At 36.7% G+C, this 20,360-nt stretch overlaps 1 protein-coding gene and 1 pseudogene across 1 annotated transcript; both read right to left on the bottom strand.

Annotated features, from left to right (window-relative positions):
* Nucleotides 1-243: 243 nt before the first annotated feature.
* LOC124885919 lies at nt 244-1,711 on the bottom strand (annotated as a pseudogene).
* Nucleotides 1,712-7,913: 6,202 nt separating this feature from the next.
* Nucleotides 7,914-13,142, bottom strand: LOC107856391 (putative multidrug resistance protein). The gene is made up of 7 exons (XM_016701417.2): nt 12,807-13,142; nt 12,670-12,724; nt 12,130-12,317; nt 11,529-11,986; nt 10,814-11,354; nt 8,713-10,691; nt 7,914-8,634 (listed from the first exon to the last, which is right to left on the bottom strand). Exons 1-7 carry the CDS (start codon nt 12,993-12,995, stop codon nt 8,253-8,255), a joined length of 3,792 nt encoding a protein of 1,263 aa, XP_016556903.2. The 5' UTR covers nt 12,996-13,142; the 3' UTR covers nt 7,914-8,252.
* Nucleotides 13,143-20,360: the final 7,218 nt, after the last annotated feature.

Below are 20,360 nucleotides of genomic sequence, written 5' to 3'. Positions count from 1 at the left end.
GACCTTAGGCTCGTCTAAAAATTTCGAAACTCCTCCGAGACGTACTACAACCTTGCCCTATCACAACGCAACAAGAAAATCTAAAAATGAATATCGGGAAGGTTGAAAAGTCATATCCCGAAGGTTGTCAGCTAAGAATGAGCCTAAGTCTTCCAACACTTAGAAATTTTTTTTTCATGATTTCTAGTCTAGAGCCATACTACTAGGAACTAGTATATGCACGATATTTTTTGGGGCGTGACATTATCCCCCTCGGGATAATTCTTCCTCGAATGATGATGCAGAATTACTGTCAGGCACGATATCAAGCATACTAAGGTACAGAAAGAAAAGAACAATAATCGTACCTTCTATCTCCTCATCCATCGGATCAAAAAGATTCGGGTATCTAATTTCATGTCGTTTTCTAATTCCTAAGTTGCTTCTTCCACTTTCTGATTTCTCCACAATACTTTTTCTGAGGCTATCTCCCTGCTTCTTAACTTTCGGATCTGACGATCCAAAATCACAACAGGTTCCTCCTCATATGATAAGGAGTCCGTCACTTCGATCTCTTCTACCGGCAACACCAAAGAATAATCTCCCCTGCATTTTTTAACATGGATACATGGAATACCGAATGAACGAAACCCAAACTTGGAGGCAATTCTAATTCGTACGCCACACCACCTATGCTTTTCACAATCTAGTGTGGTCCTATATAACGAGGACTCAACTTACCTTTCTTTCCGAATCGCATAACTCTCTTCATGAGAGAAACCTTAAGGAAGACCCAATCTCTAATCTCAAACTCTAACTCTCTCCTCCTAACATCGGCGTAGGATTTCTGACGACTCTGAGCTATCTTGAGTCGTTCTCTAATAAGCTTCATATCTTCCATTGCCTGGTGAACAAGATCAGGCCCAAACATCTGCATCTCACCTACCTCATACCATCCTATCGGAGGCCTACATCTCCTCCCATACAAAGCCTCAAAAGGTGCCATCTTAATACTGGAATGGAAACTATTATTATAGGCGAACTCAATCAATGGCAAGTGCTCCACCCAACTACCTTTAAAATCAATCATACAAGCCCTCACCATGTCCTCAAGAGTCTGAATGGTGCTCTCAGCTTGCCTATCCGTCTGAGGGTGTAATGTTGTACTTAGATTCACCTGGGTACCTAGACCCTTCTGAAAAAATCTCCAAAACTGAGAGAAAAATTGAGTACCACGATCTGATATGATAGATACAGGTGCCCCATGCAAACGGACCACTTCTGCAATGAACAACTTAGCATAATCTTCTCCCGAATAGTTAGTCCTAACAGGCAAAAAGTGAGTTGTCTTAGTCAGTCTGTCTACGATTACCCAAATGGAATCGTATTGGTTTCGGGACTTCAAAAGTCCTTTAATGAAATCCATATTGATTATTTCCCTCTTCCACAAGGGCAAAGCCATCTCTTGGGAAGTACCTCCTAGCCTCAAATGTTCTACTTTCACTTGTTGGCAATTCAAACACTTAGAAACAAAGTTAGTCACATCTTGCTTCATATTATTCCACTAAAACATAAATTTCAAGTCATGGTACATCTTAGTAGAACCAGGTTGAACAACATACCTCGAAGTGTGAGCTTCGTCAAGAATTCTCTTTTGTAAGTCATCTACATCTGGTACACATAATCTGCCCTGAAACCTCAAAATACCATCTCCCCCAATTTCAAAGGACATCACTTTCTGTTGACCCACATCTCTCTTGATCTGCATCAAAATAAGATCTTCAACCTGCTTCTCCTTAACTTCTGCACAAAGGGACGACTTAGCTATCTCATGAACAACCACCCCTCCATCTTTGGAATCTAAGAGTCGCACTCCTGGATTTGCAAGTCGGTGAATATCCTTCACCATCTCCCCTTTTCCTTCCTCCACATGAGAAAACTGCCTATGGATAGTCTGCTAAGGGCATCGGCTACTACGTTCGCCTTGTCCGGATGGTAGTGCAGGCTTATGTCATAGTCTTTCAAAAGTTCCAACCACCGCCTCTGTCTGAGATTTAATTCTTACTACGAGAAAATATACCGCAGACTCTTATGGTCAGTGAAGATATCAATGTGAACACTGTACAAGTAGTGCCGTCAAATCTTAAGTGCAAACACCAAAGCTGTTAACTCCAAATCATGGGTGGGGTAGTTCCACTGGTGCACCTTCAACTGCCTAGATGCATAAGCCACTACCTTACCATGATGCATCAACACACAACTAAGTCCCACACGGGACGCATTACAGTAAACCACAAAACCATCTACACCCTCGGGAAGAGTCAAAACAGGTGCAGTAGTCAATTTGTCTTTTAATTTCTCAAAACTATTCTCACACACATCAGACCACACAAACTTTGCCTTTTTATGAGTTAATTTAGTGAGTGGAGCAGCTATGGAAGAAAAAATCTCTACGAACATTCTGTAATAACCCGCCAAACCCAAGAAGCTCCGAATGTCGGTTGGAGTCGTAAGTCTGGGCCATTTTCTCACTGCATCAATCTTTTGGGGATCCATTATAATCCCGTCACTAGATACAATGTGTCCCAAAAAGGCAATGGCACTCCGCCAGAATTCACATTTGGAGAACTTAGCATATATCTGATGATCCTTAAGGGTCTGAAGGATGATTCGAAGGTGATTGGCATGATCCTCCTCGCTCTTGGAATAGATCAGAATATCATCAATGAACACTATGACAACAAGTCTAGAAACTGACGGAATACTCTATTCATAAGATCCATGAAGGCTGCAGGGGCGTTAGTCAACCCGAAGGACATAACTAAGAACTCATAGTGACCATATCGGGTTCGGAAGGCTGTTTTGGGAATGCCTGGCTCCCTAACTTTCAACTGATAATAACCCAAATGAAGTTCTATTTTTGAAAAACACTTAGCACCCTGAAGCTGTTCAAAATCATCAATCCTAGGAAGAGGATATTTGTTTTTAATAGTGACCTTATTCAGCTGACGATAGTCTGTGCACATACGAAGGAAACCGTTTTTCTTTCACACGAAAAGTACAGGCGCACCCCAAGGAGACACACTGGGGCGTATAAAACCCTTATCTAGGATATTTGCTAACTGTTCCTTCTACTCTTTTAGTTCTGGAGGAGCCATTCTATATAGTGGAATGGGAATAGGAAGAGTGTCTGGCAACACATCAATACCAAACTCTATCTCCCTATCAGGTGGTATTCTTGGGAGATCATTCAGAAAGACTTCTAGGAATTCTTTTACTATAGGAACAGACTGAAGAGGAAGACTTTTGGCATTGGAGTCCTTAACTCGGATAAGGTGGTACAAGCAACCTTTAGAAATGAGTTTGCGGGCTCTGAGATAGGATATAAAGTGCCCTCTAGGTGCTAAAGAATGTCCTTCCCACTCTATCACTGGTTCATTCGGGAAATAAAAAGTAACCCTTCGAGTCCTACAATCTAATGTAGCATAGCACGAATGGTGTCAATCCATTCCCAAGATAGCATCAAAAGCAACCATATCTAGCTCTATGAGATCTGCTACCATATCCCGGCTACCAATAGTCACAACACAACCCGTGTACACCCTCCTAGAAATAATAGAATCCCCCACCAGGGTGGAAATAGAAAAGGGTTCAGAAATCACACTGTCCTCAAACCCGAAACCAACAACCATATAAGGGGTCACATAGGATAAAGTAGACTCGGGATCAAGTAACACATAAACATCACGGGAAAAGATTTGTAACGTACCGGTAACAACATCTAGGGAAGCTTCCGCCTCCTGGCGATTGGTCAAAGCATATAACCGGTTGTGACTGTTCCCGGCAGCTGATGTGGCGCCTTTTTGAGGTGGGGGTGGTGCCGAAGAATTTGCCTGAGACTTTGCTCCACCAACATTCTTTCTAGTAGAAGGACATTTCCTCTAAAAGTGACCCAGCTGACCACATGAATAACACACCGACGAGCCCAACTGATACTTTATCGGATGATTTCTACCACAAGTCTCACACCACAGAAAAGTACGATGCTGCTGAGCCACACTACCCTGCGACTGAGTATCTGGTGCTCTGAATCCATGATGAGTCTGAAAACTTTGAGATCGTCTGTCTGCTGATGGTCGGGGTATTGGGGCGCTGGCAATAGACTGCGCATTACCCCAATTCTTCTTTTTTTGCCATTTATTTCCCCACTTACCGCCCTGAGGTTGACTGTGACTCTGGTCGGCTGAACTGGCTCTTTTCGCTTGTCTTTCCACCTCCCTAGCTTCAGAGATCTTTTTCTTTTTCTCTTCTACCTGCTGCATATGGACGGTCAGCCTAGCAAAGTCCAACTTCTTATTAAACATAGTCCCCCTGGCACTCAAGCACCAGGTCATCAGAAAGGCCGGATGCAAATTTCCTCATCCGGGCTCTCATATTACTAGTCAACTCTGGTGTATAGCAGGCTAGTTTATTAAACTTCAAAGTGTACTCCTGGACACTCATACTGCCTGCTTCAGATTCATAAACTCTTTCGCTTTGGCCTCCCTCAACTCCAGAGGAAAAAGTCGATCAAGGAAAGCTTCTAAAAATTTGCCCCAAACTGTGGGCTCAGCACTCTCACCTTTTGCATCCTCCCAGTCGGCATACCACTGATTCGCAATATCCTTAAGCTGATAAGTTGCTAGTTCCACCCCTTCAAACTCATCCACATGCATTACCTTAAAGATCTTTTTCATCTCATCCACGAACTCCTGTGGATCTTCCTCCACCTTGGTGCTAGTGAACTTAGGTGGGTTCATTTTCATAAAATGTCCGACCCTAGTAGCCTATGACGTAACAGATGCAGACCCAACATCTTCTGATCATTGAGCCTGGTTAGCTACCAACTGTGTCAGCATATGAATAGACGTCTGAATTTTGCATTTGAAATATCTCTCTGAGCAGTCGAGGAACGGTTGACATTAGTTTGCGGAGCCCGAGGTGGACTGGTCGGGACTAGAGGGACTCCCAAAGTAGGGACAGGTTCTGGAGTGTGAGCTCTATTATGGGTCCGCATCCCATAGGTGGGACGGACCTCATCTGCCTGAGCATTCTGATCGATGATACGACTTGAAGGTATAACTGTGTTTCTGAAATACAAGAGATCATTGATTAGGGGACAGTTCAGACTCTGAAGCACGAACTAAATCATAAAGAAGGGAAACATTCCTAAACGCCTGGTAGCCCCCTACTTATAAGTGTGGCGCACTACACACCCATAAACAGGACTCTACCCAACGCAATTTTGCAAATACCCTGGGACCATGACCGTGCTTTGATACAAAGTTTGTCACGATCCGAACCGGGGCCCTAGCCGTGACGAGCATCCCGAACCATGAAGGCTCGGAACACCCTTCTATATCTGGTAATCATGCACAATATTCATAAAATAAAAGATAATGTGGAATTTAAAATCTGAAATGGAAACATGGTCATAATACTGAAACAAAAAAAAATGCGTCTGAATAACAATGTTTGACTTAGTCTGCGAAAGCTCTACTCTGAACTAAACAAACTGTTTGAAAACTGGGACAAGGCCCCCAGTAGACCAAAACATAACCAATAATAAAAGTTTGACATGACTAGGCCTTCTGAATAATAGAAGGCTCACCACTGTAGGATCCGATCTGCAATCTGAAAATATCTACTGAGTAGCTGGACCCCTAGACTGTTCCTCAGAACCTGAGGGAGGGGGGTCAGCACAAAAGTACTGGCACGCAAAGCAATCCAAAATAGAGTAATTGAACATATATATAATACATGAGAGCAAATTTTCATCAAACATCATGCATAAAACAGTTTTTGAAAAACACATGGGCACTTTCTCAAAACATGTAACCTGTCTGTAAATCTCAAATTCTGATCTGTGTATTACTTCTGAGCTAGGTGGTATCCCCTACAAGTCTGATATTCCACGGGCGATATGGAATCCGCCATTGACTCGGCGGGGAAGCCTCCAACCCGAGTATACCGCAAGGGTTGGAGTTCCTGAATCTGATACTCCACAGGGCTCTAGGCCAGCGTAATATATAAACTCAAATTGGCAAATCACAATTTTGGGCAAAGAGTTGTTTGAACTCACGCCTTCTTCGGGGAACCACCTAAGCGCTCTTTATGCCCTATTTTGGCCTTTTCTGAACATGCATCATTCTGAAGTTCTAAAACATGCAAATCTGACAAAGTCTGATTTCTGTATTAGTCTGTGTCTGTTATGGCATTTTCTGAGTTTGGTATCGTCATACCAAGACTTGCAAGTCATGATTTCTGAGCCATAATACATTAAGCTAAATCTTTCATTTAAAGCATAGCTTAGACCACCCAAAAACATGCAACTGATATAGAAGATTTTATGTTCTGAAACTCAAGTTAAAATCATGCAAAAACTTCATCAAACATATGGTGGTCTAGTGCCTTTAGCAAATCTATGCACTCTTTCATTATATGCATTATGAACATTAAACATTCATGCTAAATTTCCTCTTTAGTGATTTAAAACCACCTTTAAATCATAACAAGAGTTCAACCATTTCATATAGTGCTTTTCAAGAATGCATTGCAAAACAATTCATATGCTATGAAAAAAAATCTGAAAATTCATAATAAGAGGGAATTCACCAAAAGTCATGCTCTCAACAAGAATTCATTCTTAAATACATGCTTTCATACATACATATTCTCAAATTATTTTGGGAAAGGTCAAAAGACCAAAACAATGATGTTAAAACATCTAATCCATGAATATAAACATAATTTCAAAACCCCATTCTAAAACATGATTTTTCTATGCCCATGAGAATTTAGGAAAACCCGGCGTACCTTGAATCACGAAGATGATGGGTGCGTATTGAAGCCTACGTTCTGGGAATTCCAACTATGCAATCAATCTCAGAATTCCACAGTCGAATCTTGAGTTATATGGGTTTTAAGATTGAAACCCTTGAGAGTTTTTTTGGAGAAATTTGATGAATATGGTGATATTTTGGCTCTAGAGGGATTAAATCCCGTGTTTAAGTTGATGGGGTAAGGGAAAATGACTAAAACACCCTCAAATGTTAGGAGATTGAAAGCTGAAAACTGGGCACCTTCGGGACTGGCAGGGTGGCGCCCTTCTCTGAGAGGCTCTCTAACCAGGGCGGCGCCTTGCTTAGAGAGGCTCTCTAAGCGGAGCGGCGCCCCCTTATCGCGGAGAGCTACTGTTTTGCCAACCCAAACACAACCTTAGGCTCGTCTAAAAATTTTGAAACTCCTCCGAGACGTACTACAACCTTGCCTCATTACAACGCAACAAGAAAATCTAAAAACGGATGTCGAGAAGGTTGAAAAGTTATATCCCGAAGGTTATCAGCTAAGAATGAGTCTAAGTCTTCCAACACTTAAATTTTTTTTTTTCATGATTTCTAGTCTAGAGCCACTATAATAGAAACTAGTATATGCACGATATTTTTCGGGGCGTGACATAGAACCCCGCAAAGTTCAGTATGTTCAACTGAAAATTAACTAAAAATCCGATTAAAGTTCAGCTATTTTTGTGAGTATTATCCCTTTAATATAGTTATTATGTTTGAATTACTTATAAATCATATCTTATCAGTATGATTCAAAAGGTATAAACAAAAAAATTAAAATTGTAGAATATAAAGTCTATGACAAATCATTTGAATTCATGTTACACCCAATTTGTGACACGTTTAATTATTCACAAATCACGTCATTACTCAAAAATACAAACAAAAAAATTTATATAGCATGTGGCATACAAGTCATGCAAAAGAATTTACTTTATGTAATATTCATCTTTAGTGTAATCTTGCAAGTGACCGCCTTAGAGAGGGTATGATATACACGGACCTTAACGCTAACTTTGTAAGACAGAAAGGTTGTTTTCGACAGACCCTCAAATCAAGATAATTTACTAGCATTTATCGAAAAAAATACATGAAATGTACCATATGATCTCAATTTACAAAAATGATGGCAAATGTAGGCTGAAGCACACAATACAAGTTCCTTCATATGAAACAAAAAAAAAAGGGCAGCCCCGGTGCACCAAAGCTACAGCTATGCGCGGTGTCCGGGGAAGGGCCCACCGCAAGGGTGTATGTTACACAGTCTTACCTTACATTTCTGTCAGAGGCTGTTTCCAAGGCTTGAACCTGTGACCTCTTGGTCACATGGCAACAACTTTACGAGTTACTCCGAGGCTCCCCTTCATATGAAACAGTACCATCATTTCTTCAAGTATACCTGTAAGGAGAGTTTCCCCCTTGGAATTGTACCAAAGAATAATATGCACCATATTTTCCTATAGAAAGTAGCTCAGAATGTGAGCCTTGTTCTGCAACTATTCCATCCTTGATGACAACAATAGAAGTAGCTTTCTGTATTGTTGATAGGCGATGAGCCACGACAATGCATGTTCGTCCAACCATCATTTTCTCTAGTGCTTCTTGGACCGCGCTTTCAGATACAGTGTCAAGTGCGCTAGTCGCTTCATCTAGTAACAGGATTTTTGGGTTCTTGAGTATAGCTCGGGCGATGGCTATTCTTTGTTTCTGGCCTCCTGATAGTTGCACTCCTCTTTGTCCACATTGAGTTTCATATCCATCATTCATCCCACTGCATCATCGCAAAACTAAGTGAGTGAACGTTAAAAGTTTTATTTAGTAAAAATGACCTTTGTTATGTATATCTGACCTAATAAACTCGTGAGCATTAGCGAGGACAGCAGCCTTTATTATCTCAGATTCGCTGGCGTTCTCATTTCCATATGCAATGTTGTCGTAGATAGTTCCTGCAAAGAGAGTTGGTTCCTGGCTAACTAATGCGATCTTTTTTCTCAGGGATCTCAAGTTGTAGTCTTTTATATCCCTTTCGTCGATACAGACTGACCCTTTATCTGGATCGTAAAATCTTTCAATAAGCCCAATTACAGTTGATTTTCCACAACCACTTTGTCCAACTAATGCTACTGTGGTTCCTGCACTTATCTTGAGGCTTAATCCTCTGAAAATGAGTTGGTCTGGTCTTGATGGATAAGTAAAGAATACTCTTTTCAGCTCTACGCGTCCCCTTATTTGTGTTCTCATTACATCTATTGCTGATGAATGATCTGGATTAATCTCAGTGTTTCTATCGAGGATTGCAAAGACTGAACCTACAGCATTCCTTCCTCTAGATATATCTTTAGTCATGCTTCCTGCCTCGGCAATGGTATAAGCAGTGAAAAGCAGTGCTAGAAATGCTTGAAAAAGTTTCTCGGGGGATATTTCCCCTTGTGACAGTAGCTTGCCGCCGTACCAGTAAGCTAAAGCTGTAGAAGCTGCGGCTAGGAATTGAGAGCTACACAGGCCTACACCGGCATACCAAGATTGTCGTATGCTTTCCTTTCTCGGACCTTCTAATGTGGCTCTAAAGAGCCCTACTATCCTCTTCTGAGATGAGAAAGCGGTTATAGTTCTATGATTGATAACAGCTTCACTTGCTAGTTGGCTGCCCTCTCTTTGAGCTTTCTGTGCTTTACCAGACATGCTCTTCATTAGTACAGTTCTCCCGTAAAAGCTCCCAATCAGCAACGGCTGAGCTGCCATCATCACTAAGGCCAACTTCCATGTTAGGAAAAGTCCTAATGTATAAGCAAATGTTGCAGCAAAAAATGCTTGAGCTAGCAATGACATGCGATCTCCCACAAGGGAACGGACCATGTTTGCTTCAGTTGATAACCGAGCACATATGGCTGCACTCGTGTTCTCATCTTGATCGAACCATTTGATCTCAAAGGTCGTAAGTTTGTCAAGCAGCATCTCCCTTATCCTTCTGGTTAGCCTTTCTCCCATGACAGCAAAATTATAGTGTTGCATAAGATTCGTGAAGAAGTTGAAAACAGCAAGACCTATGAATACGAAAGAATAGATCCTCGCGTGGGATTGGATGGAAGATTTATCTGGTCGGAAGTAAACAGATATAACTGCCCCAACGCAGTAGGCATTTATTGGCTGCACAGCTCCTGATCCTATCGCTCCTATACATCCAAGCAAAGCTCTTCCCCATTCAGGAGCATTCATTTGAAGTAAACGGAATTGCGAAGGTGATGGATAAGCCTCTTTTATGAAATGGTTATCATAACTGTCATAGGATTCTTCAAACTGAACGGAGTAAGGAGCTGAGAATGGTGCACTTCGGGAAAATGCTGGGCTAAACGGGTACATAACTGGTGTAGCAGCTGCACTAGAGATCATGTTGAATGGACTTTGAGGGGTATTAGTACCTTTTCGATAGCTACTTCTTCCACCAGTCTTTTGGCTAGGGGTAAATGTAATGGCAACATCATTTAATGTAGCTAGTTGCTGCAACTGCACCATTTTGTAATACTCTCCACCTTCTCCGTCAGTCATTTGCATAAGCTCCTCGTGTGTTCCAGACTCTATTACTCTCCCTCGTTGAAGAACCACTATCCTATTCGCCATTCTAATGGTGGACAGACGGTGAGCTATGACAATTGCAGTTCTTCCCATAGATGCATGATCGAGTGCCTCTTGTACAACTCGCTCAGATTGTGAATCAAGTGCACTTGTAGCTTCATCAAGCAACAGGATTTTTGGATCTCTTATCAAAGCCCTCGCCATGGCGATTCGTTGCTTTTGTCCTCCAGATAACTGCAGTCCAAATTGTCCAACCTGCAACATTTGAAGGGCACTATTTTAACAATAGGACAGAAAACAGTAAGACTTATTACAGTCGTGGTTCGGTAACTTGTCCTTCAAAGTTCTGATCAATTCTTCTGTACTTTGAAATGTACCTGAGTTTCATATGCATCTGGCAACTTGATAATGAAATCATGAGCATTTGCCGCTTTTGCTGCTTTCTCTACTTCTTCCATAGTTGCTCCCTCCTTGCCGAACAATATGTTCTCTTTTATGGTTGTTGCAAAGAGAATTGGTTCTTGATTAACCAGGCCTATTTGGGATCTCAACCACTTTATATGGAGTTTCTTTATTTTGTGTCCATCCAACGAAATATCGCCTTCAATGGGATCATAAAATCTCTGGAGCAATGAAATGATTGTGGATTTCCCCGAACCACTACCCCCAACAAGTCCTGTAGTTTTTCCAGGTGAAATTCTAAGATTCAGGCCTTCCAAGATAGGCGTATCGGGCCTTGAGGGGTAACTGAAGTATACACCATTGAATTCGATTTCTCCTCTTACGTATGACAATGCTTTCCCCTTCTTGTCTTCAGTGTCAATCGCTGGCTGTCGATCAATCATCTCTGTTATCCGAATAGCAGCAGACTTTGCCTCCGTGATTGCTGTAAGATTCGGAAGAGCAGATAAAACATTTCTGCAAGCATTAATCAACATCATTTCCAGCACCATATAGAGACTAAAAGCATGAGTATACAGGTAAGAACTATATTGCTCAGACTCTCCAAAAATGCACTTCTTTCGGAGGATTCAACACCTACCTAGTGAAATTTTTTGAAGAGTCCGAGCAACATAGAGTACAAAAACTTACAATCCCGCCATAAGAACATTGAATCCTGCTACAAATACATCACCCCCTTTTTCTCCGTGTTTGCTGACTAGAATCGATCCGAGCCATGCTTGGAAAGCCCAGCTAATATAAACCATTCCCAAGCTACCTAACAACAAGCCTCTAGCAAAGCCTTGTTTAATTCCGAGTTCCATAACTTTCTGCAACGATTGGCTGAACTTTTCGAGAGTTTGGTTCTCAGCCACATAAGAATATAATGTTCTTATTGAAGAGATAGCTTGTTCTGCTATTCCTCCAGCAACACCATATGACTCTATCATCTGCATTCCTACGTTCATCATCATTGTCCCGAATCCAAGTCCAGGAATGATGAACATTAAGGTGAATGGTATCGCTGCCAACGTGATCTTCCATGAGAGTAGAAACGCAAAGATATGACAGAACAAGAAGGATGACATGTAAGCCAGACAATCAGGTATCTGCATCAAAACACAATCTGACACATATCAAGCAAAGGTACAACATACTGATACGTAAGCAAACACAACCACTTTCAGCTCACTCCGACTTGCTATAAACAGAAAGGGTATAGAAGCGGGATGGCATGGAAGAGAAGATATACCTTCTCGCCTATGGTGATTTGGATGGTAGTTGAATCAGCTGAGACAGTTGAAATGACTTGATAAGTAGTGGAAGATTCAGTTGCCTGTGTGTCGAAAAATCCAACTTCTTGCCTCAGTACAGATTTTAGGTACTCTAATCTCATTCTAGATGTTTGCCTTTCTGCAGTTCTTGCCCAACACAATCCTTCTGCAAATGTTTCAACATGTCATGTTTCGGAAGAGGACAACACACAATCACGAAAAAAGAAGAAGAAAAAGGCGGATTGCGAATCCAAAAGTTGAAATTCTAGCCTCTTATAACAATCTCAAGTTATAATATATAGCAGTGATAACCAAGTTCACAGTCAAATAATCCAAACACAAACCCCTCGGCCCAATCTTGAACCTGGCTCATGCTTAAAAGAGGAGTCCATCCTTCTTCAAACAGATACATACAAGGTCGAGACAAAAATTACTGAATTCACGTGAACTCATAGATTACACTGTAGATCCACTTATGTGAAAAAACATCATATTTAATGAACCTTATCTACACTTACCAACAAAAGCAGCCAGTCCAACTCCAATTGCAACATAAAGTAGCTTGAGAGAATTCTACAATACAATGACAAGAAAACAGTTACTCTTTAACATGCATGTTTAGAAGTAAATAGTAGAGTAGCAATCATTGTCTCACCTTATTAACTATCTTCATAGAAACAGAACTACTTAGATTTCCATAATCATTAATTACATCACTAAGCACAAACATCATTAAAGGTATCTGCAAACCATCTCCCATACTACCTAAAGTACCAAACAACATTAACAACTTATCTTTTTTATCAGCAAATCTAAACATGCCTCGACCCTCATTATTCCCCATTATTTTCTTACAAAACACACACAAAATAACTCTATAATCATATTGGTTTTTATAACATGGAAATGACCAATGCCAATTGGATTATTAGCTAATGAGAATATGCAATAAGTTTATATTTGCCGGCTTGTTTGTTGTTAGCCTTAACTTAACAATGCTTGTTGGTATTGGCAATTCCGGCAGGACAATGATAGCTTTCTTAGTTCTTATCATGACAATATTATAGTCGGGAGCGGATTCAGAATTTAACGTTATTAGTACTAAACTCGTATTTTTTTAAAATTATGGATTCATATACACTATTTGTTACACTTTCAATTCACTTTTTTCACGTAATAAATGTATGCTATTTGTCGAAAGTATTAGATTTATCTGAACTCGACCTTACATTCTGATGAGAATATTTTGCTAGACCTAAGATCTTCACATTTCACACGTAAGAGATCTTCATTTTTAACTTAAGTACATTAATATACTTAAATGTTGTATTTTAACATATAATAATAAAGTAATATGCTTTGTTTTCTATGTTATTATTTACAATTTATAATAAGCAATAGTGTACATTTATTACTAATATGTTTTTCTAAAGTGAATTGGATTCTTGAAACTTGGCCGGACTAGTTTAGAATCATTCTCCACACGTCATTTTTAACAAATTCTTTTCTAGAATTTAATTAAATCTAAATTCTTTGTCCATTATTGTCAATATATGACTGTACATGGTGGAATCTGGGCTGGACAGATGGACGAATTATAAGATGACACTTGGCAGGAGCGAGTTGTAGAGAAGTCGATAAGGAAGGGGTTTGGTACGAAGTCATATGGAGTGGAGAGTCAAAAGGGCTAATTTTTTTGAGCAAAACTTGTAAAGGAAACACTTGATTTGAAAAGAAATCAAAGGGGATAAAAACGCTGGCGGCGGCGGCCAGCGATTTGTAAATCGCCTGGTGTCTAACGATCTACATAATTTTTTTTTATTATTTAAGTAGTTTCTTGTTGTGAGTATGTTTCAACTCGCTCTACACTCTCGTTTCAAATATTCTCATTTCAACTCGAGTATTTACTCTTGTTCAGCTTACTCTCTTTTTAAGTATTAAAAAAGAATGTTGAATCCTGACATTGATTACAATCAGGATAGATAGTCGTTCGTTTTATATATTATTCTTGTACTTCTTTTTACTTTTTATTTCTGGCCGGATTATTTTTTCTTAAGCTGAGATAGGGCTATGGCCTGTACATTATAATAAATACCATCATATTGGTACAACATCATGTTTTGTTTATTCTACTTAAGACAATGCTAGTGTGTTAGAGCAATAGTGAAGAGACTCTCCAACTTTCTTGAACAAACATGAAAACTATGATAGGTATGCGCAAACTGACTTGGACAACATGATTATAAGAAAAAAAAAATTATCTACATACCAGATATCTAAGGATCCGTGAATATATATAATTTTTTTTGTCTCAATTTATGTGACTCAAATAGAATTTAGATAATCAAACATAAAATTGTTAACTATTGTAAGTTATAATACTTCTTATATAATTTTCAAATAATATATGTTACTCTCCTTGTCCAAAATTTTGCGGCATTTATCGTCAATTATATTTTTAAAATAATCTAGTTATTCTTCTCTATAATACTTTTTTGCCTATTCCAATTTAAGTGACACAAATATAACTTCGATAGTCAGCCAAATGTTTTATATCTTTTAAATTTTTCAAGTTGTTAATTATTGTGGTTTATAATATTTTTTACGTATTTTTTTTTGAAATACATAACAAATTATTTTTTTTAGATATTTAAATTGTTACTATTGTAATTTATAATATTTTTTATGTAATTTTTAAATAATATATATTACTCTCCTTATTCAAACTTTTGTGGCATTGATTGTTAATTACGTTTTAAAAATAATTTAAGTTTTTATTTATTCCGATTTATAATATTTTTCTTCTATTCCAGTTTATGTGGTACAGTGCTTAGATGGTCATAATAATCAATTAGGGGTAATATAGTAAAATCACAATTGAATCAACGAGTCAGACATGTCTTAAACGATTTATAATAACTAATTAGAAGTGTTATAGCAAAATTGCTATAAAAAATACTTATGAAAAAAATTAAGTTGGCCTTATATAAAACGTCAAATTAATTTAAAACATCAAGAGTTAATTTATCATTTTATGTTTGTTTTACCATTTTTTATCAAATATTATTAACTTTTTATTTTTTAAATGACTTATAATAATTAATTAGAGATGATATAGCAAAATTACGGTTGAAGCAGCTGAATCAGACATGTCATAAATGTCTATTTTATTTTTTATTAAATATTATGGATTTTTAAATACGGAGATAACTCGTAATAATTAATTAGAGGTGATACAGTAAAATCATGGTTGAAGAAGTTGAAACAGATACGTCATAAATGTCCATTTTACTTTAAAAAAATAATTAAATATTACTTATTGATTTTCTAATACGTAAATTACTTATAATAATTAATTAGAGGTAATACAATAATTCGATCGAAAGCAGGCATATCGACGAAGAGGTGTTTGCTTCTTCACACTTATTATAATAGAAGTAATTCTTATGATTATTGATTCAAATTTTGATTTGATTGATTCGGAAGAAAGGCGTGATAAAAGTTATGTGTAAAATGTATTGAATGTTCGAACAGTTATCAAATATAAAAAAAATGCATCAGATCAGTGGAGCAAAAAGAAATATCACGAAAAAGGAAGTAAAAAATTTGTCTTTAAGTACCAAAAAAAGTCATTTCCACGATGATTAAATTGATCTAAAGTTTAAAATGAATATAAAATAGAAGAACGTGTCTTCCACTTTTCTCTATCTGATGGTACTGATAAATTTGCATTTGATGAATATAGAGCTTGTATATGCAATGAGATACTAAAATCTTAGAAAGTCGAGATCAGGGATGGTTCAAGGTTAAGAATAATAAAACGTTTGTTTTACGGCTCAATATTTTGACAACTGTAATGCATCTTAATAACTAAATTTTAATAAGAGACCTTAAATAAATACACATACAAAAATTGGAGTTTCTTTTTTTTTTCTTCTTCTTAAATCTTAAGACCCTTAAGTTTACATGGTAACATAATTATTTATAAAAGTAAACATTAATTCTAGTTAACAAAGATATTAGCCATTTAAATGCAATATATTAACTTGAATGTTGTTATAAAATTTCATTTATTAATATAGAGTTTTGAATTGTTTAATTCAAAGTTCTAAAATATTTTTGATAAAAATAATTAATTTTTCTTTTTTTAAATCTAAACGTTGTATGTATTTTATAAATTTCAATATTAATTTAAGTGAATTTTAAATCATAAATTTTACTTTTAAATTTTTACTTCACATATTTATGAAATAGTGCACATAAAACTAGAAGGATTGCTCATGGTACGCACCCTTCAATTTCAAGAGTCATACAGGGGAGCTCTTGGGGAGGGGTAAACAATAACCACAACTACATAATAAGTTTTCACTTTCAAGATTTTAAAATTAACTTATTTTACAAAAGTATTTTTCAACAATAATATTTTTGGTTGAAAGTAATTTGTGTTTGACTATAAAATTAAAAGGCCAAATATATCGACAGATTTCTTAACTTGACATGCTATTTTACTTTGCTATTTAAAGTGGGCGTTGTTTATTTTAAGCACTTAAAGTAGTTATAAACTGTGTTACTTTGACACCCTTTTGCATCAGATCTGGTGCATGGAGTGCACTCGCTCTGACGTGAATTAAATGACCAATTAATTTATGCCAACTCATTTTAAAGTGAATGTTGTCCATTTTAGATGTCAAAGTGAAAGTTCGTATCAAGTTGAGAAGTCTGACAATGTGTTTGGACAATTTAAAAGCATTTTTGAGTAGTAATTAGAGATTGTTTGATAGCTATTAGAGAGACAACATATTCATGTATTATTTTTTTCATAAGTTATAAAATACGTTTCTCACAATCCACTTCTTACAATCTTATCATTGTGATCAATCCAACGCGTCATTTAATTAAGGGTAAACAATAACTCAAATATTTATACGATTTGACCATTATATACATATATATATATATATGTATATATATATATATATATGTAATTTTGTCTTGCACGCATACTTATATACAGTTTCTTGCGTACATGTCGGAATGAAAGCAGTGGGGAGCTATAAATTTGTATTAAGAGATTTAAAATATTTTAAAAATAAACACATAAGAATTCGCTTAAAATTTTCAAATTTAACCTTATATATTTATTGTAAATTCTTCGATAAAAAGAGTTCGAATAAACCCCCTCCTAGCTCCACTCTCGACTGAAAGAGTAAAATATTGGCAAAACTTTATACTTTGAATAATTTCAAAGTCCTTGAACTGGATGTAAAGAACTTTAAATTGACAAATTCATCAAACTTAAACTCTCACCAACAACTTTTTGTAGCATAAAAGTGAAAAGAGTTATTGAATCAGAGTGAATCCATTATTATTGATAATTTGTTGTCTATGTAGTCATAGTGTTAATCCATGGTTTTTTTTTTTTGGCTGAATTGCCAATTTCAATTTTATTTTGAACCTATACTATTTAAATGGGACAGCTCGGTGCATTAAATCTTTCGTTATATGCAAGTAGGGCTGGACATAAAATATTAAAAATCGAATTACTGAACTGAATCAAAAAATTTGATATTCGGTACTCGGTAATTTGGTATTTGAGAGTACAATTTTAAAATTATGAAACTCTAGTTTGAATTTGGTACAAAATATTGATACCATTTGGTATTTGGTATTTATCGAATATCGAATTATTTATTAAATAAAGGTTCACCCATGTAAGAAGCCTAAAGGTTAAGGGTCAAAAGATCTATCCCTCCGTTCTTCACTTCTACTTTACAATAACATTAGCCAAAAACTCCAACCTTATTTGTTTGAATACATTTATAATTGGCTTCACAGTGAGTAGTTTGATTTTTAAAAATTTAGTTAGAACGCAATAAGAAGATGGTATTACCAAAATACCATATCAAATCAAATTTTAATTTACTGATTATCGAACCAAAATTTAAAATATGATATTTAGTATCAACTTTCAATTATCGATTACTGAATCCAAATTTTAAAATACTGAATCGAATATCGAACACTAACCCCTATATACAAGGGCAGGAAAAGAATTGAACAATAAGGTAATCGGACGCAATCTTACCTTACATTTCTATAAAAATTTATTTTCACTGTTTAAACTTGCGATCTTTAAATAAAATGAAGCTAACATTACCGATTACCGTAAGAAACTTCAACTATGTCGCTTATCCAAACAAGAAAAGAAAAAAGAGTCCAATATTTTAAAATAAATTGTCTGCCAATATAAGTAAAAATAAAAAAGGAACTCACATGGGTTTCCAAAAAGAGTAAATACTATTCCCCTTTCCTTATACTAGAATTCACTAATTGATATTTCTTCACTATAACAATGAGTAGAAAGTGAAAAACAGACCAACATGAATTGTGGTGCAGTGGATGATGCTGTTTTATCTTTAATCAGAAGTCGAGGGTTCGATCCTGGGTATGGAGAAAACTCTGTTGGGAGCGCTGTCATCTTAATGAACCCTGCAACGCACGATTCGGATTAGTCGGAGCTCCAGTGCGGGCACCAAACACCGAATGAGAAACAAAAAAAAGTAAAAAACAGAAAAAAAGCAAAAGATACTTCTTCTCCCATTTGGATTAGTCGGGGTTTCAGTGCGGACACCGAGCATCGAATGAGAAACAAAAAAAAAAAGAAGAAGCAAAAGATACTTCTGCAACCATGCGGTTAGACTTTTATTTTATTTATTTATCCTCTTTAATCATATTTTTATATGAAAAATAACCGACAAATTCTGCTACCATTTTTCTTAAGAAAAATTTAATTATCAACCGCATCAATTGATCGTTTTTATAAAATTAGCTAAATATTTAATCAAAAGATTAATTAACTCGATGTATTTTTTTAAAAAATATATTTTTATTTATTTAAAATAATTAAAAATATATTGCATGCGTAAATTTGTCAATTTGTTTAATACATAGCATGGACCCATTTTTTAAATGTAAGGACAAGAGTTTTGTCATGGTGCAAATAGGAGCAGGTCACAATTATATTTCAGCTACCAATTGAAATCAAAATTATTAATCATTAGCTCATTAACTAAATTAATAATATTAATTTAGAAATAAGTTAAGTATTCTTATTAATTAATGTCGAAATAATTTATTCATCGAACAGTGTAAAGACCCGAGTGAAGCTTTTTGTTCACGAAAATATCAGTTTGACATAGAAGAAGAATGTATAATCAGTTGGGTCATTGCTGATGCCCGGTTCAAAATCGAAAACCCAAAGTTCTTTGTTCCGTTCGGCTAGTAAATTATCAAAGCAATGGAAATCTGCTTCACCGAAAAATTCAGCTGTAGATATTGCCCTTAAAAACTATGTATCCTCCAAGCCTCTAAGTGAAATTGCTGCTGAAACTTTGAAGTTTAACTCACATGGTAACTACACTTTCCCTAATTCTTACTATTTGGTTGAACTTTACTTTTTTTGTTTGATTTCAATTTTATTAGTGGAATGGGTAGAAAATAGTAAATTATCCATTGATATTTTAAACTGGGCAAATATTGTTGTGACATATGTTTTACGTATAGTGGACAAGTATCGTTGTATAGAGGGAGTATTTGATTTTCAATTTTATTCATGGAATGGGTAGAAAAGGGTAAATTATCCATTGGTTTTTTAAACTGGACAAATATTGTTGGACGGCTATTTTTAGTATAGCGGACAGAGGGAGTGAAAAATAGTTACTTTCTGAGGTAATAACTCGTAATTATTACTTGAGGCACCCAAGGGTGTCGTCTAGTGGTTTATGAAGTGGTTGAGAATCACAAGGTCTTAGGTTTAAATCCAAATAGAGACGGAAAAAGTTTGGTGGTTTTTTTCCATCTGTTCTAGTTTGGTTGATAGAGTTACCTAGTAGGTATATGGTGGGAGGTGGCCAATATCGTGTGGAATTAGTCAAGGTGCGCAAAAGCTTGTCTGGACACCATGGTTATCAAAAAAGAAACTATTAGTTGAGTTGAGTGACCTTTTTTCTTGAAATTGGAGATAGGGGAATGGGAAATAAGGGAGGGGATGACAATGTGAGGAATCGAATACTCATCAACAACGTAAAACTTCAGGTAGCCAACCAATTGAGCTATATGAGAAATCAACTTTTAGTGGTCTATGAAGTGGTTGAGAATTACGAGGTCTTAGGTTCAAATTCTAACAGAGACCAAAAACACTAGGTGGTTT

The sequence above is a fragment of the Capsicum annuum genome, chromosome 7 (genome assembly GCF_002878395.1).
Source record: "Capsicum annuum cultivar UCD-10X-F1 chromosome 7, UCD10Xv1.1, whole genome shotgun sequence".
Classification (NCBI taxonomy): Eukaryota; Viridiplantae; Streptophyta; class Magnoliopsida; order Solanales; family Solanaceae; genus Capsicum; species Capsicum annuum.
The sequence above is the reverse complement of the archived record's forward strand: the minus strand, read 5'-3'. Positions and strand labels throughout refer to the sequence as shown.